At 45.7% G+C, this 20341-nt stretch overlaps 1 protein-coding gene and 1 long non-coding RNA gene across 11 annotated transcripts in view; one reads left to right on the top strand and one right to left on the bottom strand.

The window, feature by feature from the left end:
• LOC149977452 (uncharacterized) overlaps nt 1–20341 on the top strand; it is a 1012103-nt gene that overhangs the window by 844319 nt on the left and 147443 nt on the right. The window lies entirely within an intron of this gene.
• Nucleotides 977–20341, bottom strand: part of nrp1a (neuropilin 1a) — a 113340-nt gene continuing 93975 nt past the window's right edge. For 5 of the 10 annotated variants that reach the window (XM_036944326.2, XM_036944330.2, XM_036944329.2 and 2 more), the window contains 10 exons: nt 16666–16841; nt 16195–16350; nt 14711–14855; nt 8020–8127; nt 7036–7083; nt 5385–5528; nt 4916–5193; nt 4576–4672; nt 4207–4260; nt 977–3913 (listed from right to left, as the gene is read on the bottom strand). In XM_036944326.2, coding sequence (XP_036800221.2) covers nt 3612–3913; nt 4207–4260; nt 4576–4672; nt 4916–5193; nt 5385–5528; nt 7036–7083; nt 8020–8127; nt 14711–14855; nt 16195–16350; nt 16666–16841 — 1508 coding nt within the window. In that variant the 3' untranslated portion in view covers nt 977–3611. The remainder of the gene's footprint in view (nt 3914–4206; nt 4261–4575; nt 4673–4915; nt 5194–5384; nt 5529–7035; nt 7084–8019; nt 8128–14710; nt 14856–16194; nt 16351–16665; nt 16842–20341) is intronic. The other 5 variants (XM_090200012.1, XM_090200011.1, XM_036944331.2 and 2 more) reach the window with 1 other exon arrangement.

Below are 20341 nucleotides of genomic sequence, written 5' to 3'. Positions count from 1 at the left end.
TGACCAGAGTACCTTCTTCCACATGTTTGTTTATTTTTTTCTTTAAGCAATTGGCTTTTTTCTTGCCACTCTTCCGTAAAGCCCAGCTCTGTGGAGTATACAGCTTAAAGTGGTCCCATGGACAGATACTCCAATCTCTACTGTGGAGCTTTGCAGCTCCTTCAGGGTTATCTTTGGTCTCTTTGTTGCCTCTCTGATTAATGCCCTCCTTGCCTGGTCTGTGAGTTTTGGTGTGCGATCCCCTCTTGGCAGGTTTGTTGTGATGCCATATTCTTTCAGTTTTTTAATAATGATTTAATGGTGCTCCGTGGGATGTTCAAAGTTTCGGATATTATTTTATAACCCAACCCCAGGTGTGTATATACTGAGATCATGTGACAGATCATGCGACACTTAGAATGCACAAAGGTGGACTTTATTTAACTTATGTGACTTCTGAAGGTAATTGGTTGCACCAGATATTATTTAGGGGCTTCATATCAAAGGGGGTGGATACATATGCATGCACCAATTTTCTGTTCTTTATTTTTAAGAATTTTTTGAAACAAGTTATTTTTAAAAATTTCACTTCACCAATTTAAACTATTTTGTGTAATGTCCATTACATGATCTCCAAATAAAAATATATTTATTTACAGGTTGTAATTCAACAAAATAGGAAAAAGCCAAGGAGATGAATACTTTTGCAAGGCACTGTAAATAACGTAGTATACATTTATTTGTATTGTATTAGTTTATGACGACAGTATATGTTCTTTCCCTTGTTTGTAGAGCAACCATCCAGAACCTTGTTAAATAAATCACCCTTTCCATTCCTACCAAATCAACTGGGTGAAATCCCTTTGCAATGTACCTCCTCCTCCTTTCTTTCTTATCGACACACCATCACAGTAGCCCACACCCAAACCACCAGCATGTTCAACTCCAATAACAGTAGTTTAAACCACAACCCTACAATACCAACACAAACGTTCTGTTCAGTTTTTTAAGGCCTTGCTGTTTATTCATCTTTTCCTACAACAGCAAATTACAGAATTAATTATATAGTAGAAGCAGTATTGAAAATACATGTTTTTTTGTAAAAAGAAGTTGCACAAAATGTTAATGACAGTACAAAACGAAGCAATAATAATTCAGGTAAATGGCTACATTACTAATAGGAAATTTGTGTACCTTTTTCAATAATGAAAACATCTCAATAATTTGTACATTTCAGAATCATATCACATAATCTGAAACTATAAAAATAAGAAAGAAAATGAACAGTTTTTTCTGTTTTTGTTTTTGTTTACAAATGACAACCTTATTGAATAGATTTATCAGTGCAACATTGTTTATTTTTAGTTTCCACGCTACAGTATCCATTTTCTCTAGTTACCAGACTGAGGCTACTGTCCTCGAAGCTGAATGCACAAAACAGTAAGCATTGCAAAGTGGGAAATCAAACCTGAAATGAACAAAACACAAGCTGAAAATGTGTTTACCACGGCACATGACATAGCACACAGATGTAGCAGATGTCCTCCTGTTCAACATCATTATGTCTCTCTGATGGTTGTGCTGTAGAAAATCCACTGGACATTTCCAATGGTCAAGTCCTCCTCAGACCTGATACTGTGAGCCTCTTTCTAAGTCCTTACTACAGATCCCCTTACTTCTCCATCCCAAACACTCTAGGAGGATTGATAGCTAGATTGATTGGTAAAGTGAGTCTGAAATCCAAGACTCGAGATTTCAGAGTTCACATTGATACAACTTCAGCTGAAAAAATACGAACCATCGAACAGTATCGTTTCTACAGTCAACCCACCTTCCCCTCTTGACTTTGCCAGGAGTCCAGTCCATTTACTGTGAACATTTGTTGAAAAGGGGTGGTTGTGGTTGAAATGCTGCAGTCCAGTAGCAGTAGCGTGTTGATAACAAACCCCTCCCCCAGTAGAAGAGGTATCCAATCTTCCTTTGGTAATGACAACAGGGCAAGTGGCCTGATTCGCCATGCTTGATGACATCACTCAACCCCTTAGCTCTGTACCAGCGTCCCTTCCTAATGAAATCAGCCCTGACATCACAGCGTATAGCTGTTACACATAAACCTTACGGGCACAACTATTTTGTAGTAGGGTACAGAATGTGACATACAATCCAAACTGTGTTATTGTTATGATTATGAGCATCTAGTCTGCAGTGTGAATGCGATAGCACCATTGATACACCCCAGTATATGTAATCTTCCACCCCTCAGTATATCTCACTAGTGAGGATTAAGATGTTGGATAACGAAGTGTATGGTCGTAAAAGTTAGCACTTTTTTGTATGACAATCCACAGATGTATGTAGCTGGAAATAACAAGCCACTGGTCAACCCCATGAAGCTAAAGCAATAGTTTTTTTGGTATGCTGGCAGACATTATTACATATCTTCTTCCACTGCTGCAGTTGATATGAGAGATGATAGACCCTGTGACCACAGAAGGATATGGGGTGTGTGGCTGCCATATGTTAATTAGTGTATAGAAGTTAGTAACATGAATACAACTGTTTTTATTTTTTCCTTTTCTGTTTACAGAAAGATGTAGAACTAGAAGATGTAGAACAAGAACATGTCTTCTTTGAATGTGCACTGGCCTATCTTTACACAGCACACAGAGCCTGCTCGAAATGAAACAATTCAACCAAAATACTTCACTCTTCACAACAACAGGCAGATGATTGTATTTACAACACACAACCCATTGGAAAAAGGGATACTGCAGCTTTTTTTCCATTTTTTTTTCTTTAAAATAATTAAAATATATTAAAACGTATATATACAATTATATGTGGGTCTGGGACAGAGAGAGAAAAGTGCCATGGAGGGATTGGATCCTGTTTTGCAGACTTGATTATTAGCTAATTTAAAGCCCCTGCTTCAGATGTCACAACTTGGTCAGAACGTAAGCGATGTAAAAACTCCAAAATCAACAAGGAAGCCAACAAATATGTATTAAAGGCACTGTCAGAACCATCTACTGCCAAGGGGTGCAACCTTTACCTTTAACCTCTGACCCACACCTGTAGACAGGGGCAGAGGTCAGGGGGGCAGAGGGCACACCCTGCTGCTACTCCACCATGGTGCAGTATGACCAACAATATTGTCAGTTATGGTTAATTTTGGGTTTTGATACTTCTCCTTCAACACAAAAATTACTTTGATTTAAAATAATTATAATAACAAAAATGTTTCTTCCTCACAGAATATGATAAATACTTTAAACATTGTGATAATTAAATTGGTCTCAACACCAGCATCCGATTGTAAAAATGAATGAAAATCAAATAGAACAATTTAAATAATAATCTAATCATCTGTACATATTTTTTCCTCCTGTATTTAATTTTGTACACAGTGTCTCCTACTGGTAGGTTCCCATTACTGCAGCTCCTGAGAAAAGCAATGGCTCAATCACAACCTCCCATTGGTTCCTAAACCTGGGCCTCCTCCAATGAGAGGCCTCCAGCAGTTCCTTTAGCCCCAGCCACACATTGAGTCTTGGCTATGCCTACAGTCTTGTGCACACGCACAAAATGCTACACTCCCCACACACACACACATCTCACTTCCCCCTTCCCGCTCACGCCTCTGTGTATGAGTTCTGTGAGTTGAGTTTGTCTTTCTTTAGCTTGACTCCGTCCACCAGCTCAAAGTTATAGTTCTCCAGAGCGGATAAGTTCCTGTCTGACATGTGGCCATGTGAGCAGGCACAGTAGAGGATGACCCCACAGATGGCCCCCAGGAAGACCCCCAGGGCACTCATAGCGATGATGGTGATGAGGATGGGGTCCAGTGTCTGCAGCATGTTGCCTGCCCCGCCACTGACACCGTTGAGGATCTCATTGTTCTCCATCATGTCAGGGAAGTCTGTGATGTCCACAACTATAGGAGAGAAGAAGAAGAGGGTGAGTAGACCCTCATCTCATTTTCAACCATCCCAGTATTCATGGAAATCTACAGCTTTGTAGATAGCTGTTACATATGTTTGGACAATGATTGTTATTATTTTTCCAACACTGAATCCCTAAGCTTTGTGTTAGAGTAAAGAGAGAGAGATCGAGGGGGAGCAGACGTATTAGTGAAATCTACTGTATTGCTAACACATGTATGTTACTCTGTTTTACAACACTCAACCCCATAGACGTTGTGTATTAATATGTAATATGGTGACATACTCATTTCATTAAATCGGTCTTCAGGCAGCATGGGCTCTGTAGGAACATCAGGATCTGTTGACAATGATAGGACGAGTCAGTTACAAAAGCACTTCCCTTCATCACAATAGTAAAAAAATCACCATCACTCTTTACATTGAACATGACATAGAGGGACAGTTTCCCAGACACAGATTAAGCCTAGCCATGGACAAAAAAAAGCATGTTCAATAGCGAATCTCCATTGAGTTACATTTTTCTTTGTCCAGAACGTCGCTTAATCTGTGTCTGGGGAAACTGCCGCTAAAGGTCAGGCCTGTACACACTGGTGTCCTTAGGTCACTGGTTCAAATCCAGCTCAAAAGATCAATGCAGCGAAGTAACAGTCACCCTTGCAGTCAGCCATGTTCAGATTGTCCAGGATCTTGATATCATCCACAGCAATGTCACCCCAACTCTTCCTCTCCACAAACCCTTCAATCACCACCTGGGAGAGAGAGAACAAACCTGTATTTAACAACCCTTGAGCAACCTCTCAGCAACTAATTTCACAATTCTAACTTTATCACTAAGCCAATCACCAAGTAGCACTAATTAAACAGACAAAACTGGCTCTGCAATTCAAACATTGTATTTATACACATCACACATAGTTTTAATGTATATGATGCTACATTGATCTGTCCAAGCTTATAGTTCAGTGTATGGACACTCTCTCTCCATACCATACCTGATAGGGTTTACTGGAGTGCGGTACCAGCACGCGTCCCTCTCTCCAGCGGTTGCCCTGGTGACCGCTGACGGTCCACAGTAGTATGTCAGCCATGCCATCGACCGTCTCCTTCCTCTGTTTAATGTGCAACGTGCCAATGTGCGAGCCGAACATGTGGTACCAGAACGACACGCACAGGTCAGACTGACCAACTGTCACCACCGGACTGACCAGCCTAGCAACCTCCGTTTCCTGGGAGCCCGTCGCTAGGGTGTAGATGAAGTTACCGGATCCGCCTGAAGAGGGAAATGATAAAGTTGGAAGAGCCCATGAGAAAAGGGGTGATGACATCTAAAGTAGTGGTGGGGAAACAGGAAACAAATCATCTAATGACAACTCTTGGTTTTGACAGTTTTTACACTGGACATAAATTACTGTATACTGTCATCATTAGCTTCTGTTGTTGTTGTTGTTGTTGTGTCTGTACCTGTGTGGTCCATGTTGGGTCCGGTGTTGAGCGTGGGCGTGCCGCTGGACTGTATCTGCCATCTGAAGTCGCTGTCCTCTGAGGTCCAGCCGCAAAACGAGGGGTCGTTGGCCCAGCCAAAGTCACACGCAAACCACAGGAACGCTGCAGACAGGGGGACAGATCACAGGTCAGTTATGTCTCATAGAGATGCATATAAATAGGGGCGGTTTCCTGGACACAGATAAAGCCTTGTCCTGGACAATAAAAAAAATAAAAAGTTATTCTGTGGTGTGACAGGGGTCAGGGTAAGAACACCGACTGGTTGAAATAGACCATTGTTTTAATATGGTACTGAGAGATATACTCCAAGAGTATTTGTGTTGACCTGAGGGTCCACTCGACGAGATACAGTGAGTCTTGTGGAGGTGGAATATTTAGGTAAACCACTAGAGGGCAGCAGAGAACTGTGAAACTCAAATTTCAGAGGAAAGGGTAGATACAAAAAACTATGAGAAAGGGAGAGAGAATTAGAGGATGGTACATTCTTGACAGAATAGGGTGGTGGTGGTAGGAGTGAAGAGACTCCATGCAGACTTTTCAAGGAGGGAGATTGAATAAATCTAGTTAATCATCTATTTTAATTAAAAGGCCTGTGAACGTGATATGGGTTCATAAAAGAAAGTGTACAATGACAGTAAAGGGATACATAGCAGGTGAGAGGAGAGTGACAGAGAGAGAGGGAGAGAGTTTGTGTGTGTGTTTTCCTTTACAACAGCCTGCTGAGAGAGAGCCCATTGGGCACAGACGTCAATTCAATGTCTATTCTAGGTTGGTTCAACGTAATTCCATTGAAATGATGTGGAAACGACATTGACTCAACTAGTGTTAGCCCAGTGTGAGGTCTTTATAATGAGCAGAGCAGAGCCCCGTTGGACTCTAAAGGCAGATATGGCTAATAGAAAGGACTTGCATTCCTGACACACAATCCCTCTACGGACACACACACACACACACACACACACACACACACACACACACACACACACACACACACACACACACACACACACACACACACACACACACACACACACACGTGTGTGAGAGCGGGTCGATGGGGAGCCTCGTTTTGTTATGAAATTGGATAAAGAAAGAGACTTCCAAAGAAGCAGCACAACAGAGATATATTTAGAATGTCAGCAATGCTTCAGAAGCCCTGTGTGTCTGTGTACGTTGGGCACTAAGGCCCCAGCTCACCAAAGAATAAAACATTTGAGCCAATATTCCCTTTAATAATCTCTGGGTTTTAACTAGTTTCTGCAGGCACCAGAATATATTTACGCATTAAACACAAAGCATGGAATTCTCATGTGGAACCACATTTCAGGCACAGAGACACATTTTTCCGTTCCCAATTAAGAGGGCTTTTTGTTTTTTTCCATTCTAGGGAGGACTGAAGCAGGGATTCTGAAAAGTTCCCCGTAAAATGAGCAGCCCAACAGTTCTGAGGAACACTAGAGAACACATTTTTCTTAAATAGTCTGCTGGAAAAAACGATCTACCCACACACGAATTGACCTCACATGCTCACACATGCATTCAAAGCCCCTCAAACACATAGTCACAAGAGTCTTGTATACAGTACATTGATAATACAATGGATCCTAACCTGGGATGGTGTCCACCTCTGTCTTGCCCTGTGGCGCTGTGGTCCCACCTGTCAGAACAACAACACAGTGGCAGGACAGTTAGTCTAGCCGTAACACATAACAATGATATATATATATATATATGCCATTTAGCAGATGCTTTTATCTAAAGCGACTTACAGTCATGCGTTCATACATTCTACATATGAGTGGTCCCGGGAATCAAACCCACTACCCTGATGTTACAAGCGCCATGCTCAACAAACTGAGTTACAGAGTACAGTTAGCCTAGTGGTAACGCATAACAGTGTAGCACAGTTAGCCTAGCTTCCTCTAGCTCAGAACACAATGTAGCTCAGTTAGCCGAGCTAGCTTCCCTCTTTTGCTGACACTCGTCTGTGTTGAGGCTATAGTTAAAGAGGAGCCTTGCTGACAGAAGGATAAGGGTCATACACACTCCTCCTTTATTCTGGTTCAAACAGATGCCCTCTCTCCTATCTCTCTTAACTCATACCAAACATTTCCACACTCCCTCTTTCACGACATATAGGGCCAGGAGGGAGAGAACCAGAGTAACTGAGAGTGCCATGCACATCACTGATGGCTGGAGACTGCTGCTTTAAAATGGGAGGGAGGAATAGCCATAAAGATAACTCTATGCTGAGTCCAAAATGGCACCCTAGTCCCTATATGTTGACATACTTCTGACCACAGCCCTAGGGGCCCTGGCCAAATTAAATGCACTATGAAGGGAACAGGGTGCCATTTGGGAGGTATCCATAAGGAACAGCAAGGTATAGCAAGGTTGAAGGCAGGGGGAGTAAGGCAGGCTATAATTAGGTTAGTGGGGAAAGCGGTCAGGCTAGAAAGAGAACAAGGCTGTCTGTCTGTCTGCCTGTGTGTGTGCGTGCGTGTGTGTATGTGTATATGCCAGGTTATTATATAGCGAGAGTAGGGGTAGAGGGGTAGGTGAGATAGCAGTCTCATGAGAGTGATGTTAGCACCTGTCACATCGTAGTCATCACCTGTTCCACTGTGGCAGCTGGCCTGGTCATCATCACACTCATCTGATGGAGTTGTGGATGCCAGTGTGGTGGGGAGGGGAGTGGGAGCTGAGGAGCAGAGGGAGAGAGAGGGCAAGAGAGTGAGAGAGGACACATGTTAAACTTGCAATCAGCTGCTCCTTTGTATGGTTTGCGGTACCACACGCACATACACACACATAATACAAACATATACAAGGCAGGCCGTGCCAGTGTCACGAAACTGGGATTCAATCACTGAGCTATTAGCAGCCCTCCTTTTATGAGGATGCAGAGGGAGGTATAAATATATATTTTGGATGGTGCATGGTGGATGCTTAGGCTTTAGGTTGAGGTGTGTCCCCCAAATGGTACCCTATTCCCCATGTCTTGCAATACTTTTGACCAGAGACAATAGGCCTCTCATCAAAAGTTGTGAACTTTATAGGGAATAGGGTGCCATTTGGGACACAGTTTAGGTTTGGGTTTAGGCTGGATAGGAGATGCATAGGGCCTGGGATTGGGCTGAAGACTGGGCCCCACCCTGGTCTATCATTAGGGCCCGCTGGCCTTGTTGGATGTGGGCACGGCCCCAGCTCTGTTCCACGCTCTGCTAACACACAGCCTGGATGTGTTTACCCTGACGGAGTAATGAGGGCTTCCCCTGGAGGGAGGGAGCGAAAGTGAGAGAGCGCGAGAGGCAGAGAGGCCGAAGGGGAGAGAGGGAGAGGAAATGTTGCATGTGTAATCTATAATTTCCCTCGCCCTCTGCTAGATGAAATATGAGTGAGTTCAACCTCTGTCAGACTCAGGGTGAAGAGGTCATTGACAGGTTCAGTGTTCTAGTTGGAGACTTCCATAGAAAAATATGGATTAGGCTTTACTAACTCGGGTTTAGCTTACATACCACCACTCATTGTCTCCTAGCTGGTATTAGCACCTGTGTGTGCAAGTGGTGCACAGGTCAGCTAATAACCCATTCGCAACTGCCCAACTATATGAGATAAAGTGAAAATCTGAGTCCTGCACCCAACCCTAACCTGCAAATATAGAAAATGCGCTATAGGCTATTCAAAGACGGCAGAAGGATTTTTTTGATGGGGGTGCCTGATTTAGATATGTTTCTGCTTATAATTTCCGACATTTTGGTAGGCTATTTGTTGGTCAACTTGTCTATAATTACATACATGCAGCTTCTCTTCTGTCATCATATGTTGCCCTAGAAGACTAAATAAACCCTTGCTAAATAGAATAATGTAATAGAGCGATAGAATTAATACTTCAATCTAGTTGACATTGTTAAAGTTCTCTGTCATCTGTCACGGAGCCAAGACGTTTAGGGACTGGGGAGAAAATACAATAGCAAAGAAAAAAACGGGAAAGATTTTCTTATGAAAAATGTCCAAATGACATCAGTTTCACCAGTTGTAAGGGTAAAAAAAAAGATTCCAGTTCGGCTTTGATGCATATTTTATGTGGTTGAAACACTATCAGCTTTTATGATGCTTTTATGATGAAGACAGAACCTCTACAGATGGTATCTAACTGAGCATTGCATTCTCTCAAGATGCAGAAATAAATAAATAATACTTCTGTTCCAACGTCCAAATTTTGCTCATCATTTAACTGAAGAAATGCTTAATTCTGCAGGAGTTAATATTAATTAAGGCTATGTGAGAGGTTATAGAACCACAGTCAGTGTCCAGATTTCAGTTCCCATTTAACCCATCTAAATATTAGGCTACAGTTCCCTTGACAAGCCATATGCCTATTTGGAGTCCCGTCTTGCAACTGTCAAATTTGTAAAGCGCCTCTCAATCATCAAACATAACATAGCTGGCACTGCTGTTATCCTCTTTACCACTTCACTAAATCTTTTCCAAACATTGCTTTTCTGGCCTTCCCATCTTTTTATTTTTAACTCTCCTTTCACAGCTTCTTTCTTATTGAATTAAACTTCTACAATATCCTTTTTGCCTCCTTGGATTGACGGTAACTTTTTCTAATACCAGATATATCAGGATAAGGTAAGACCCAGATGCAGACCGTGTCAAAGTAACAATGTTGATCACAGCAACAGAGGCAAAGGTACAGAACGGCAGGCAGGGTCAGGTCAGGCAGAGTTCGTAAATCCAGATGGGGTAAAGGTACAGGACGGCAGTCAGGGTCAGGGGGAGGCAGAGTGGACAGGCGGGCGGGTTCTGGGTCAGAACAGGCAAGGGTCAAAAACCAGGAGGGCGAGAAAAAGAGGCTGGGAAAAGACAGGAGTGACAGTACCCCCCCACCCCCCCTTTAGGAGCGCCACCTGGCGTCCTGCCTGGGCGCATACCTGGTTGACCGGGGTGCCGGCGGTGGAAGTCGGCGATGAGGGCTGGGTCCAGAATGTCTCTAGCAGGGACCCAGCACCTCTCCTCCAGGCCATAACCCTCCCAGTCAACCAGGTATTGGAAACCCCTGCCCCGTGGTCGAACCCTCAGGAAGCGTCTCACTGTGTACGCCGATTGGCCATCGGTGACACGGGGAGGAGGGGTGGGCCTGGAAATGGAAGACAAGGGACTGTGAGACACGATCTTGATACGGGACACATGAAAGGTGGGGTGTATACGAAGGGTACGGGGCAACAGAAGACGAACAGCAGAGGGGCAGATCCCGGGTGGAGAGCCATACCTTGGAGATGGGGAAAGGGTTGGTATACCGGGGGGACAGTTTGCGAGACTCCACCCGGAGGGGAAGATACCGGATGGAGAGGAGCCATATCTTCTGCCCGATGGCGATCCACTTGTCATCGACACCTGGAGGTGGTCTTGAGGAGGGCCGACCGGGCTCTCCTCCAGGTAAAAACGATAGCGGCAGAAGGTATCCTGGCCTCCTCTTCCTGCTCAGGGAAGTGTGGGGGCTGATACCCCAGGGAACACTCAAAGGGAGATAGGCCCGTGGCAGAGCAGGGAAGGGTGTTGCAGGCATATTTGACCCATACAAGCTGCTGGCTCCAGGGGGTGGGGTTGGCTGAGACCAGGCAGTGCAGGGTGGTCTCGGGGTCCTGGTTGGCTCGCTCGGATTGGCTATTGGACTGGGGGTGGAACCCGGAGGACAGGCTGGCCGACGACCCAATGAGGATGCAGAACACTTTCCTGAACTGGGACGAGAAATGAGGACCCCGGTCGGAGACCATGTCCACGGGCAGTCTATGGATCCGGAAGATGTGCTGCACCATGAGCTGGGCCGTTTCTTTGGCAGAGGGTAGTTTGGGAAGAGGAATGAAGTGGGCGGCTTTGGAGAACCGATCCACCATGGTCAGGATGACGGTGTTGCCATCAGATGGGTGAAGACCTGTGACAAAGTCCCGGGAGATGTGAGACCAGGGACGGTGAGGGACTGGCAGAGAATGGAGGAGACCAGTCAGAGCATGCCAAGGAGTCATGTTCTGTGTAAAAGTGGCGATGAATGAGGACACGTCCAGGACCGTGGAAGGCCACCAAAAGCGCTATCGCACAAAGGCCAGGGTCCGACGAGCGCCCGGGTGGCAGGCCAGCCTGGAGGAATGGACCCACTCCAGGACCGCAGAGCGGACGGTGTTGGGAATGAACATCCGGTTATCAGTGCCTCCCCCGGGGTTTGGCTGGGAATGCTGTGCCTCACGGACCTGCTTCCCTATTCCCCAGCTGAGTGCCGTCGCCAGGCATGAGGTGGGAAGGATGGTCTCGGGTTCCAGGGTAGTAGTCGTGGGGCTATAGCGGTACGACAGTGCATCCGGCTTGACATTCTTGTATCCCAGCGGGAATGAGAGAGAGAAGTTGAACCGTGTGAATAGCAGGGCCCATATGGCTTGCCTGGAGTCGAGGCACTTGGCGGTGTGGAAATACTGCAGGTTCTTGTGGTCAGTCCTCACGATGAACGGATGTTCCGCCCCTCCAGCCTATGCCTCCATTCCTCCATCTTCACCGCAAGAAGCTCCGGATTCCCCACATCATAGTTCATTTCTGTGGTGTTGAGGCAATGGGAGAAAAAGGCGCAGGGATGTAGCTTGAGATAAGGGCAGAACGCTGGGACAGGACAGCCCCCACTCCGACGTCCGAAGCTTTGGCTTCCACCACGAACTGACGAGATGGGTCCGGATGAACCAGGATGGGAGCTGTGGTATAGCAATGTATGAGGTCCCGGAATGCCCGGTCAGCAGCTGGGGACCACATGAACGGAACCTTGGGAGTGGTGAGTGAAGCCAGGGTGCTGTAACCCCGGATAAAGTGGTGAAAGAAATTTGGCAAACCCCAGGAAATGTTGCAGCTTCACCCTGGACATGGGCTAAGGCCAATTCATCACTACTCTCACCTTCCTGGGATCGATCTGGATACTCCAAGCAGAGATGATGTAACCCAGAAAGGGGATGGTGGAGCGATGGAACTCACACCTCTCCACCCTCACAAACAGCGAATTCTACAGAAGGCGTTGAAGGACCTGCCGGATGTGGAGCACGTGTTCTTGAGGAGAGCGGGAGAAGATGAGGATGCCTGGAACACAGCAGGGGCGTTGGTGAGGCCAAAGGGCATGACCAGATACTCGTAGTGGTCACTGGCCGTGTTGAAGGCGGTCTTCCACTCATCCCCCTCTTGCATCCGCACCAGGTGGTAGGCGTTCTGTAGATCCAGCTTGGAAACACAGTGGCACCCTGGAGCGGCTTGGAGGCCGATGAGATGAGTGGTAGCGGGTAACGGTTCTTAAGCATAATGTTGTTGAGTCCACGGTAGTCAATGCACAGGCGCAGTGTCTTGTCCTTTTTCTCCACGAAGAAGAAGCCTGCACTAGTGGGAGAGGAAGATGGACAAATAAATCCATCAGCTAGGGAGTCCCCAATGTAGGTATCCATAGCCTTGGTCACCGGTCCCGACAGAGAGTACATACGTCCCCGGGGCGGTGTGGTGCTAGGGAGAAGGTCAATCCAGCAGCCATAGGGTCGGTGCGGCGGAAGCGAAGTGGCCCGGGCCTTGCTGAACACCAACCCGGAGGTCCTGGCAATCCGCAGGAATGGCGGAGAGGTCCGGGGCAACTTCTGAGCCCCCAGGAAGACGTCCCGGGGCAGGTTGTGCTGACTTCAGGTAATGGGCGTGGCAGGACTGGCTCCAGCCCATGATGGCACCAGTAAACCAGTTAATGAGGGGATTGATCCAGGAGAATCCCAATACCACAGGAATCAGATGGGTGAGCAGGATCACTTGATGAGCAGGAACTGGAGAGCCTCGCTGTGGTTCCCTGACACCCGTAGGTGGGAGTGGTGTTGTGGTTGACTCAGCTTGTAGAGCACCCGTCCAGCGCTCTAACATCCATGGCAATGGAGAGTGCTGAGTGTAGAAGTTCAGCTCGGTCCAAAAAACTCTTGTCGGCCCCAGAATCCATGAGAACCCAGGGAGATTTGGACTAGTTTCTCCACAGCAGAATGGCATGAAAAGGGGTGCGAGCAGGGGAAAATGGGGCTCCCGAGAAGGTGGCGTGGCCGATGAGATGGCGCTGCTAGCAACTGGGTTACTGAGTTACCAAGAGAGTCTGGGAAAAGACAGGAGCTGACAGGACAAACGCTGGTAATCTTGACAAACAAGATGAACTGGCAACAGACGAACAGAGAACACAGGTATAAATACACAGGGGATAATAGGGAAGATGGGCAACACCAGGAGGGGGTGGAGACAATCACAAAGACAGGTGAAACAAATCAGGGCATGACAAGATAGCCTAAAATAATGAAAGAATAACCTCAATGTAGCCTATATAAATTGCACACTGATTTTTTTAAGGTATTGTTTTCTCTGTATTTTACCCGCCCACCACCCCCCCGCCCTTCAGCCACACAATATTTGATGACGCTAAACCCGTCCGCCCCGCGGATATAACCTCGGGGACTGAAGGTTATGAGTCAACCCGTGCATCACTAGTGTATGTGTGTGAGTGTATGTGTGTGAGAGAGAGAGCATATGTGTGTGTTTGAGTGTGTGGTAGCATTAATAGTGAAAACAAGCATTATCATCCCTCTAAAGCCCCCAGTGGGACTCTATGTCTTACACAGGGCTGCGCTCACTACAGCCTCCCTGAAATCCAATATGTAAATCCACTTAGGCCTGGCAGAACATGTTCTTATAGCTGAGCTGGTTCTAGTCTAAATTAGCTTTCGTGGGGGGGGGGGGGGGTAGAGAAAGGGAAGAGAGATAAAGTAAAGGAGGTGAGAGAAAGAGAGAAAGATTGGGGAGGGAGAGAGAAAGAAAGAAAGAGATAGAAAGCGAGAGAGAGGCGCAGAGGGGGGAGGGAAGTGTGGGAGAGAGGCCCCAGAGATGGAACCGGGACTAGAAGGGGCTTGCAGTAATCCTCAGGCCAGGTGGGGTTTCATTTGATCCCATGTGCAATGTGCATGAGTGGTCTTTCTTCAGGAATAGCTTTGATGCAGCATGCATGGAGACAAGACAACTGTCCCTCTCAGGGAGATAGTGTTGCCTTTTGGGCCTAGGACAAGCACCATGCATTCAAACACCACCTCGACAAACACCATGCATTCAGCTCTAAAACTGTCATCTCACAGATGATAGAAGATGGACTATGTGTGTCTGTGTGTGTGTCTATGTGTCTGTGTGTGTGTGTGTGTGTGTCTACAATTAAAATGCGTGTGTGTCGGATTCCATTTGAGGCCTACCTTCAATCTCACAGCCCAGGAGCTCGAGTCGGAGGCCCATTCCAGCAGGGGTGGACCTCTCTGGGTAGAACCTGACGTAGCGTGTCAGCAAGGGCTCCACGGTCCTCAGCTCTGGTGTATCGTAGTTCTGATTCCCTTCGAAAATCTGTGGAGAGAGACAAAGAGAGAGAGACAGAGGTAGAGCGAGGTAGAGAGATCTATTGTTATTTTTAGAAATCCTTTATTGGCACCATTTAGCTACTGTGCATATAAAGCGAGACAGAGACATTCAGAGAGAGATACAAAGAGAGAGAGAGCGCAATATTACTGTCTGATAATGTCATTGCTCTGTCTGATATCTCTCCTATCAGAGGCACGAAAGCAGGCTTATTCCTTCCTTCTGAAAAGGAGCAGGGCTTTAGCAAGGCTGAGAGGGGGTAGAAAACAATGGAACGTTGACCAGATTCCTCTGGCTGACATCTAAAGTGCTGTCAGTGGGACTGCAAACAAGAGGCCGGTGGCTACAACTAGCACCAGCCGCCCAGCAGGACACAGCGGTCAGACAGACTCGGCTCTCTCTGTCTCTGCTCAGGCTCTGAGAAAGAGAGAGGCTAGGGGCCCTTTCGTTGGTAATAACGTAGAGATGAGGTACGATAGAGGAAAGGAGAGGTTTGATGCTGTCTCTCTCCGCTCAGCCTCTGAAGTTATCTTCTGAAAGAAAGGGGGATTCACTTTGGGAATAACAGAGGTAGACGTAGAGGATAGGAGTGGAGAGGACAGTATAGGAGAGGAGAGTGATGGAGTGCAGTGGATTAATGGCCTTTAACACAGGAACAAGTCTTGTCTGTCTTTGATGCTCGGAGGTTCTTAGGGAAAAAGGGAGAGACGGAAAGAGAGAGGAAGAGAAAGGAGTGATACGTAGGACAGGAGGATATCGAGCCTCTCACTCCTTCATAAATCAACCATCAGGCCATCTGGAACACATTTGTATCCTGTCAAAGGAGGTTGTAATTGGGGATGGGCTGTAGCGGTGCTTCCTGGAGAGGTATGTGTGTGTGTGACACGCACAAAGCATATTGAGGCCTGCAGATACATCTGGGGTGGTTTCTGCGTGTCACATGCTCTCTCTCAGCTTTTCTGCCACTTCTCACCTCTCCTCTCGCTTGAGGAGAGCATAATTCCACTGAAATGCTTGAGCAACACCAGTAGAATATTAAGAGCAAAGACGCTAGGCAGCATAGGACTAGGAGAAGCATTACAGGTGGTTATACAAATGTGCTATAGAGTACTACCCAAATGGACTCCGTAAATGATTCGTCCACAGGACAGGGATTATTACCTGTATCAATGTCACTGTATGTCTGTGGATGGTTTTCAGTTGAAAATATTAAGATCATTTTCTATTAGTTAGTCAACCAAACCCTATTTTTTTTGTCAACTCCTCAACACGGTAAACACAACAAACAAACAAACAAACAACCAATCAAAATCGTCCTTTCTCTCACCTTTGGCTTGTTGCCGTTAGCGTCCTGGACCATCTTCCAATCAGATTCATTGTTACTGTATCCCAGTCTGAACTTCTTCATGAAAACCTTGTTCTCTCTGTATTTTCCTCCCTGGATGATGAGTCCTCTCACCAGCTTCTCCTCCCCCAGATCCACCTGCAGATGAATGGAGATGAAACGCCTTATAAGCAGTTCATAGATATACATGACAAGTCTTATAACGCATTATGACAGAATCATAATGCATTATACCTGCATGCCTTAAGTAAAGCGTTACCAAACTGTTTATTTGCAATGTCATCATAGTTTTTGCCAAATTCTTTGTACGTGAATGCAGAATATATACTGAAAACCAAAATGTATTGTGATATGTTACTGTATATAAACCAATATTTCATAACCATCAAACCTTTCTCTTATTACAAAGCGATTAAAAACATAAGAAAAGTCTATTATTGTAGGTGATCTAACCTGTAGCCACTCTGAGGTGAAGGGCTGGGGCTGGGGAAGCAGGGTCCACCCGGAGCGGCTGGTCAGCAGGCGGGCGTTCTCAGGAACCCAGCTCCGGTCAGTGTGGGACGAAGCTGTGATCTGGGCATCTGTGATCAGACCTGATACCATGCCCAGCATGCCCGAACATGGGTACTCTGAGAGAGTGAGAGGGAGAGAGAGGGGTTAACAGAAGTATTTCATTGAGCAAGAGGTGATTTGAGAGACTATCTGCTGGGATATAAATATAGCAATAAATGATTTGTATCAGCAGCTAGAGAAGGTTGTTCTTCATGGTTTACGTTTTTAAGTGGGGAAAGACGGGGATGAAGTGAATGAGACAGTGAGTTATAGCGATGAATAGAGATGGTGTGAGAAACAGTTTCTCTGATGCATCCACCTCTCTAGACATTTCTCTCTCTCCCCCCCCCTCTCTCTCTCTCTCTCTCTCTCTCTCTCACACACACTCTACCTCTCTCCTGACGTCTTGCATACTAATGTCTCTGCCCACAGCGATTGTCTCCCGGCAGCCAATTAAAACGATCCTCTCCTTCGGCGTTCGTTTCTACCTCTATGCATTCTGGGATTTTCTTTCATCTCTAACCCTCTCCCTCTATGCCCATCCCCCCCCCCCTTTCCTTTTGTCTTTCTATACCTCTGCTCTCATTTAGCCCTGTGTTCTCAGAGCTTTCATCCTGGATCTGCGTTAGTTCATTTTCACCCCCTTGAGAACCTTGTGCATTCTGCCTTTCATTCTACGTTTCATATGCCCTAGCTGCATGCTTCCAGTACCGATTTCACTTTGTGCTGCGCCGTTTCGTTTGCTGGCAGAAATGTTCTGTCAATGAACCAACACACATACAGGCTGGCTGTCTTGTCTGTCTCCTGGCTGGCCGTCTCTTCCATTTCCTTCCACTTCATCAAAAGCGTCTGAGTCTGCAGTGACCTGCAGTAACCAATATCATCCTTACAATCTGCTCCCAGGGAACGGGATAAAAGCAGATACATTTTGGAACGTCTGCATCTGTATTAAACTCAGAATAACTCTGCCAACTCAACAGAAAAAGGCTTCGTTTCAGTCCTCTCTCTCTGTCTTTATAGTTATCTGATGTTGTTCCTATTCGAATCAGAAAATGAACTAGTCCAAATTAAATTAGAGAGAACTCCATGGTTCCTTGGGACAGGTCCAAACGCTCACTGGGAGATTTGTCATCCATTTGAGGGTTCCCTTTCGTCAGCTGCCAAGAGCCCTGTGAGTGTGATCTCTGATAGTGCCGTGTCAGAGGGAGGCTAAGGCACTCCACTGCAATGGCTCGCACTCTCGCTCTTTGAAGTAGATGGATAAAACAGAGTTGGGGGGGGGGGGGGGTTCCAGGGGGTTGGAAAGTTTGGGTGATCAGAGCCATCCAAACGGTTGTAATGAGCTGTTAATGCACCTCAGCGGTCTGGTTGGAGATTGTTTGGGACGGCACGCATGGCGGACACACCGACCGTGTATATGTGTGTGTGTGTGTGTGTGTGTGTGGTGGAACACCAATGTAAGGGGCAGGGTAACCCAGGGTTTGAGTGTAGAATTATCTGGCTAAACACACACATGGGCTTATTTACCAACAGAACAGCAGAAACTAAGCAGTCAGCAGGGATGAGGTTAATAAGTAGCTGTGTATCTCTGACTGCAGGGCACATCTCACATGTGCAAATACCAGACGCGATTAGACACAGCCTGAAGGCCCTGGTTTTCTGTGGGCTTAAATTGGGACACATTTTTGTATCTCATGAAAAGTATTTGTATACTGTCAGTAATCTCATTAAATTATGATTCTCTCTGAATGTATGTGATTATAGGATTGCAAAGTGGACTGGACTGAAAGCTGAAAACAGTTAAAAACCCCGTTGACATGTATGAACACGTGGGTGTGATCATTCTACAGTGGTCCCTGCAACATACGCTGGAACGTCTAGTGACGATTGACGCAACAATCAGCGTTTGAGCAAACCACCGTTTTTTTCACAGAAACATTTTGCACAAACACAGTCTTCACAAGGTTATGACCTCAATGTGAACCGTTTATTTCTTCCTAGGTTCTGGCCTTCCTAGGGAGCTTGTCCTAGCCTTTCTAGGGAGCTTGTCCTAGTGCTTCTACACCTGCATTGCTTGCTGTTTGGGGTTTTAGGCTGGGTTTCTGTACAGCACTTTGTGACATCAGCTGATGGAAGAAGGGCTTTATAAATACATTTGAGTGATTTCTGTATGCAATGTTCAGACAGTCACAGAAGTAGCAACTGCATAACACTTTTGTCATCCAAATCGGAAAATGTAGGCTACATTACTCTTAGCACTAACTGAGTAGAGTGTGAGCTAACACAAGCGGTTATATTTAGCCAACTCTCAGCTAATAGTAATTACACAACGGGTGGGTTTAATCCTGAATGCTGATTGGTTATAAACCGCATTCCAGCCGGTGTCTATTCCACAAGTTACCATCGGCTAAGTCTATGACATTAAAATGCCTATTTACTCTGTTCTGACTGCGCAATCCACTGTCTCATCAGCCCAGCCAAGCAATTTATAAACTTGATCTCCACTATAAAAAGCATCTAGACATTATCTCACATTTCTTTTAGACTAACATTTCGTTTTCAACAGCGGAGATTTGTATAAATTATGCTGTCTCTCCGACATTTGCAGCATTGTTTCAATATTCAAATTCGATCTTCAGTTTTCCCATATTAATGAACGTGTCGGGATCAGACAGGCAGGCGGTGTTTCTCAACCAGTCGAAGTCATGAATCAGCAGGCATCATTTTTATGGATATGTACAAAGAAATGTCAATTGAAAAAAAGATCAAACGAAACGAAGTGCAGCTAGTTTGCCGTCTTTGAAGTGATTGTGCTAGCCAAAAACACAGCTATCTCCTCTGAACAACAGTGTCCTGCTGAGTGAGCACATTTTCTATGCCAGGCGAAATCGTGCCTCATTAGCTTATTGTTATGGATGCATCCAAATGAATGTGTCTAGAAGCAAATGCAAATGTAACTACTTTGCCATTATTCTGGCTGCCCTTTTAGACGTGACCGTAGTTGGCTAGCTAGCAAGCAAGGGATAAGAGCGTTGCCAGCCAGTATGGCAATGGAACACTCAGAAGGACTGGGTCGCGTCCATAGATACAAAACAAAAAGCTCTAGCAACCGAACCGATAGAACGAACGACCAGCCGGGTTGGGTAGCAACCCTAGATTTGTGTCTAGACTATATCTTGTGGAAGGATGAAATAGTATGAGTCAATTAATACAAATAAAATGTTTAATGAAAATATGTCAATTATGATTTGAATATGTTCGTAATCCGTTGTATAAAAGTGATAATGCCCTCGAAGCCGGTGTTTGGAGGATTTATCTTCCAAACACCAGCTTCTCCGGCATTATCACTTAATTATAAGATTGGTTGTTTGGATACTGGATGACGATTGGACGAGCAGCGTTCCAATGCCGTGCTGTAATGGCCATTACAGACACACCTACTGTATGCCTGCTAATCTGAAAATGATCACTGCGCCTCAATAAGAATAAATTGTTCATGTTGCTGTCCGAATCATCTGTTTGATTTATCTCAACTTGAACATTATTTTCCCCTTGCTTCCAGCCTAGCATTTAGTTT

Source organism: Oncorhynchus mykiss, chromosome 15 (genome assembly GCF_057628025.1).
Source record: "Oncorhynchus mykiss isolate SJ-2025 chromosome 15, ASM5762802v1, whole genome shotgun sequence".
NCBI classification, from domain to species: domain Eukaryota; kingdom Metazoa; phylum Chordata; class Actinopteri; order Salmoniformes; family Salmonidae; genus Oncorhynchus; species Oncorhynchus mykiss.
Note: the sequence above shows the minus strand (reverse complement) of the source record. Positions and strands in the feature narration are given on the sequence as shown.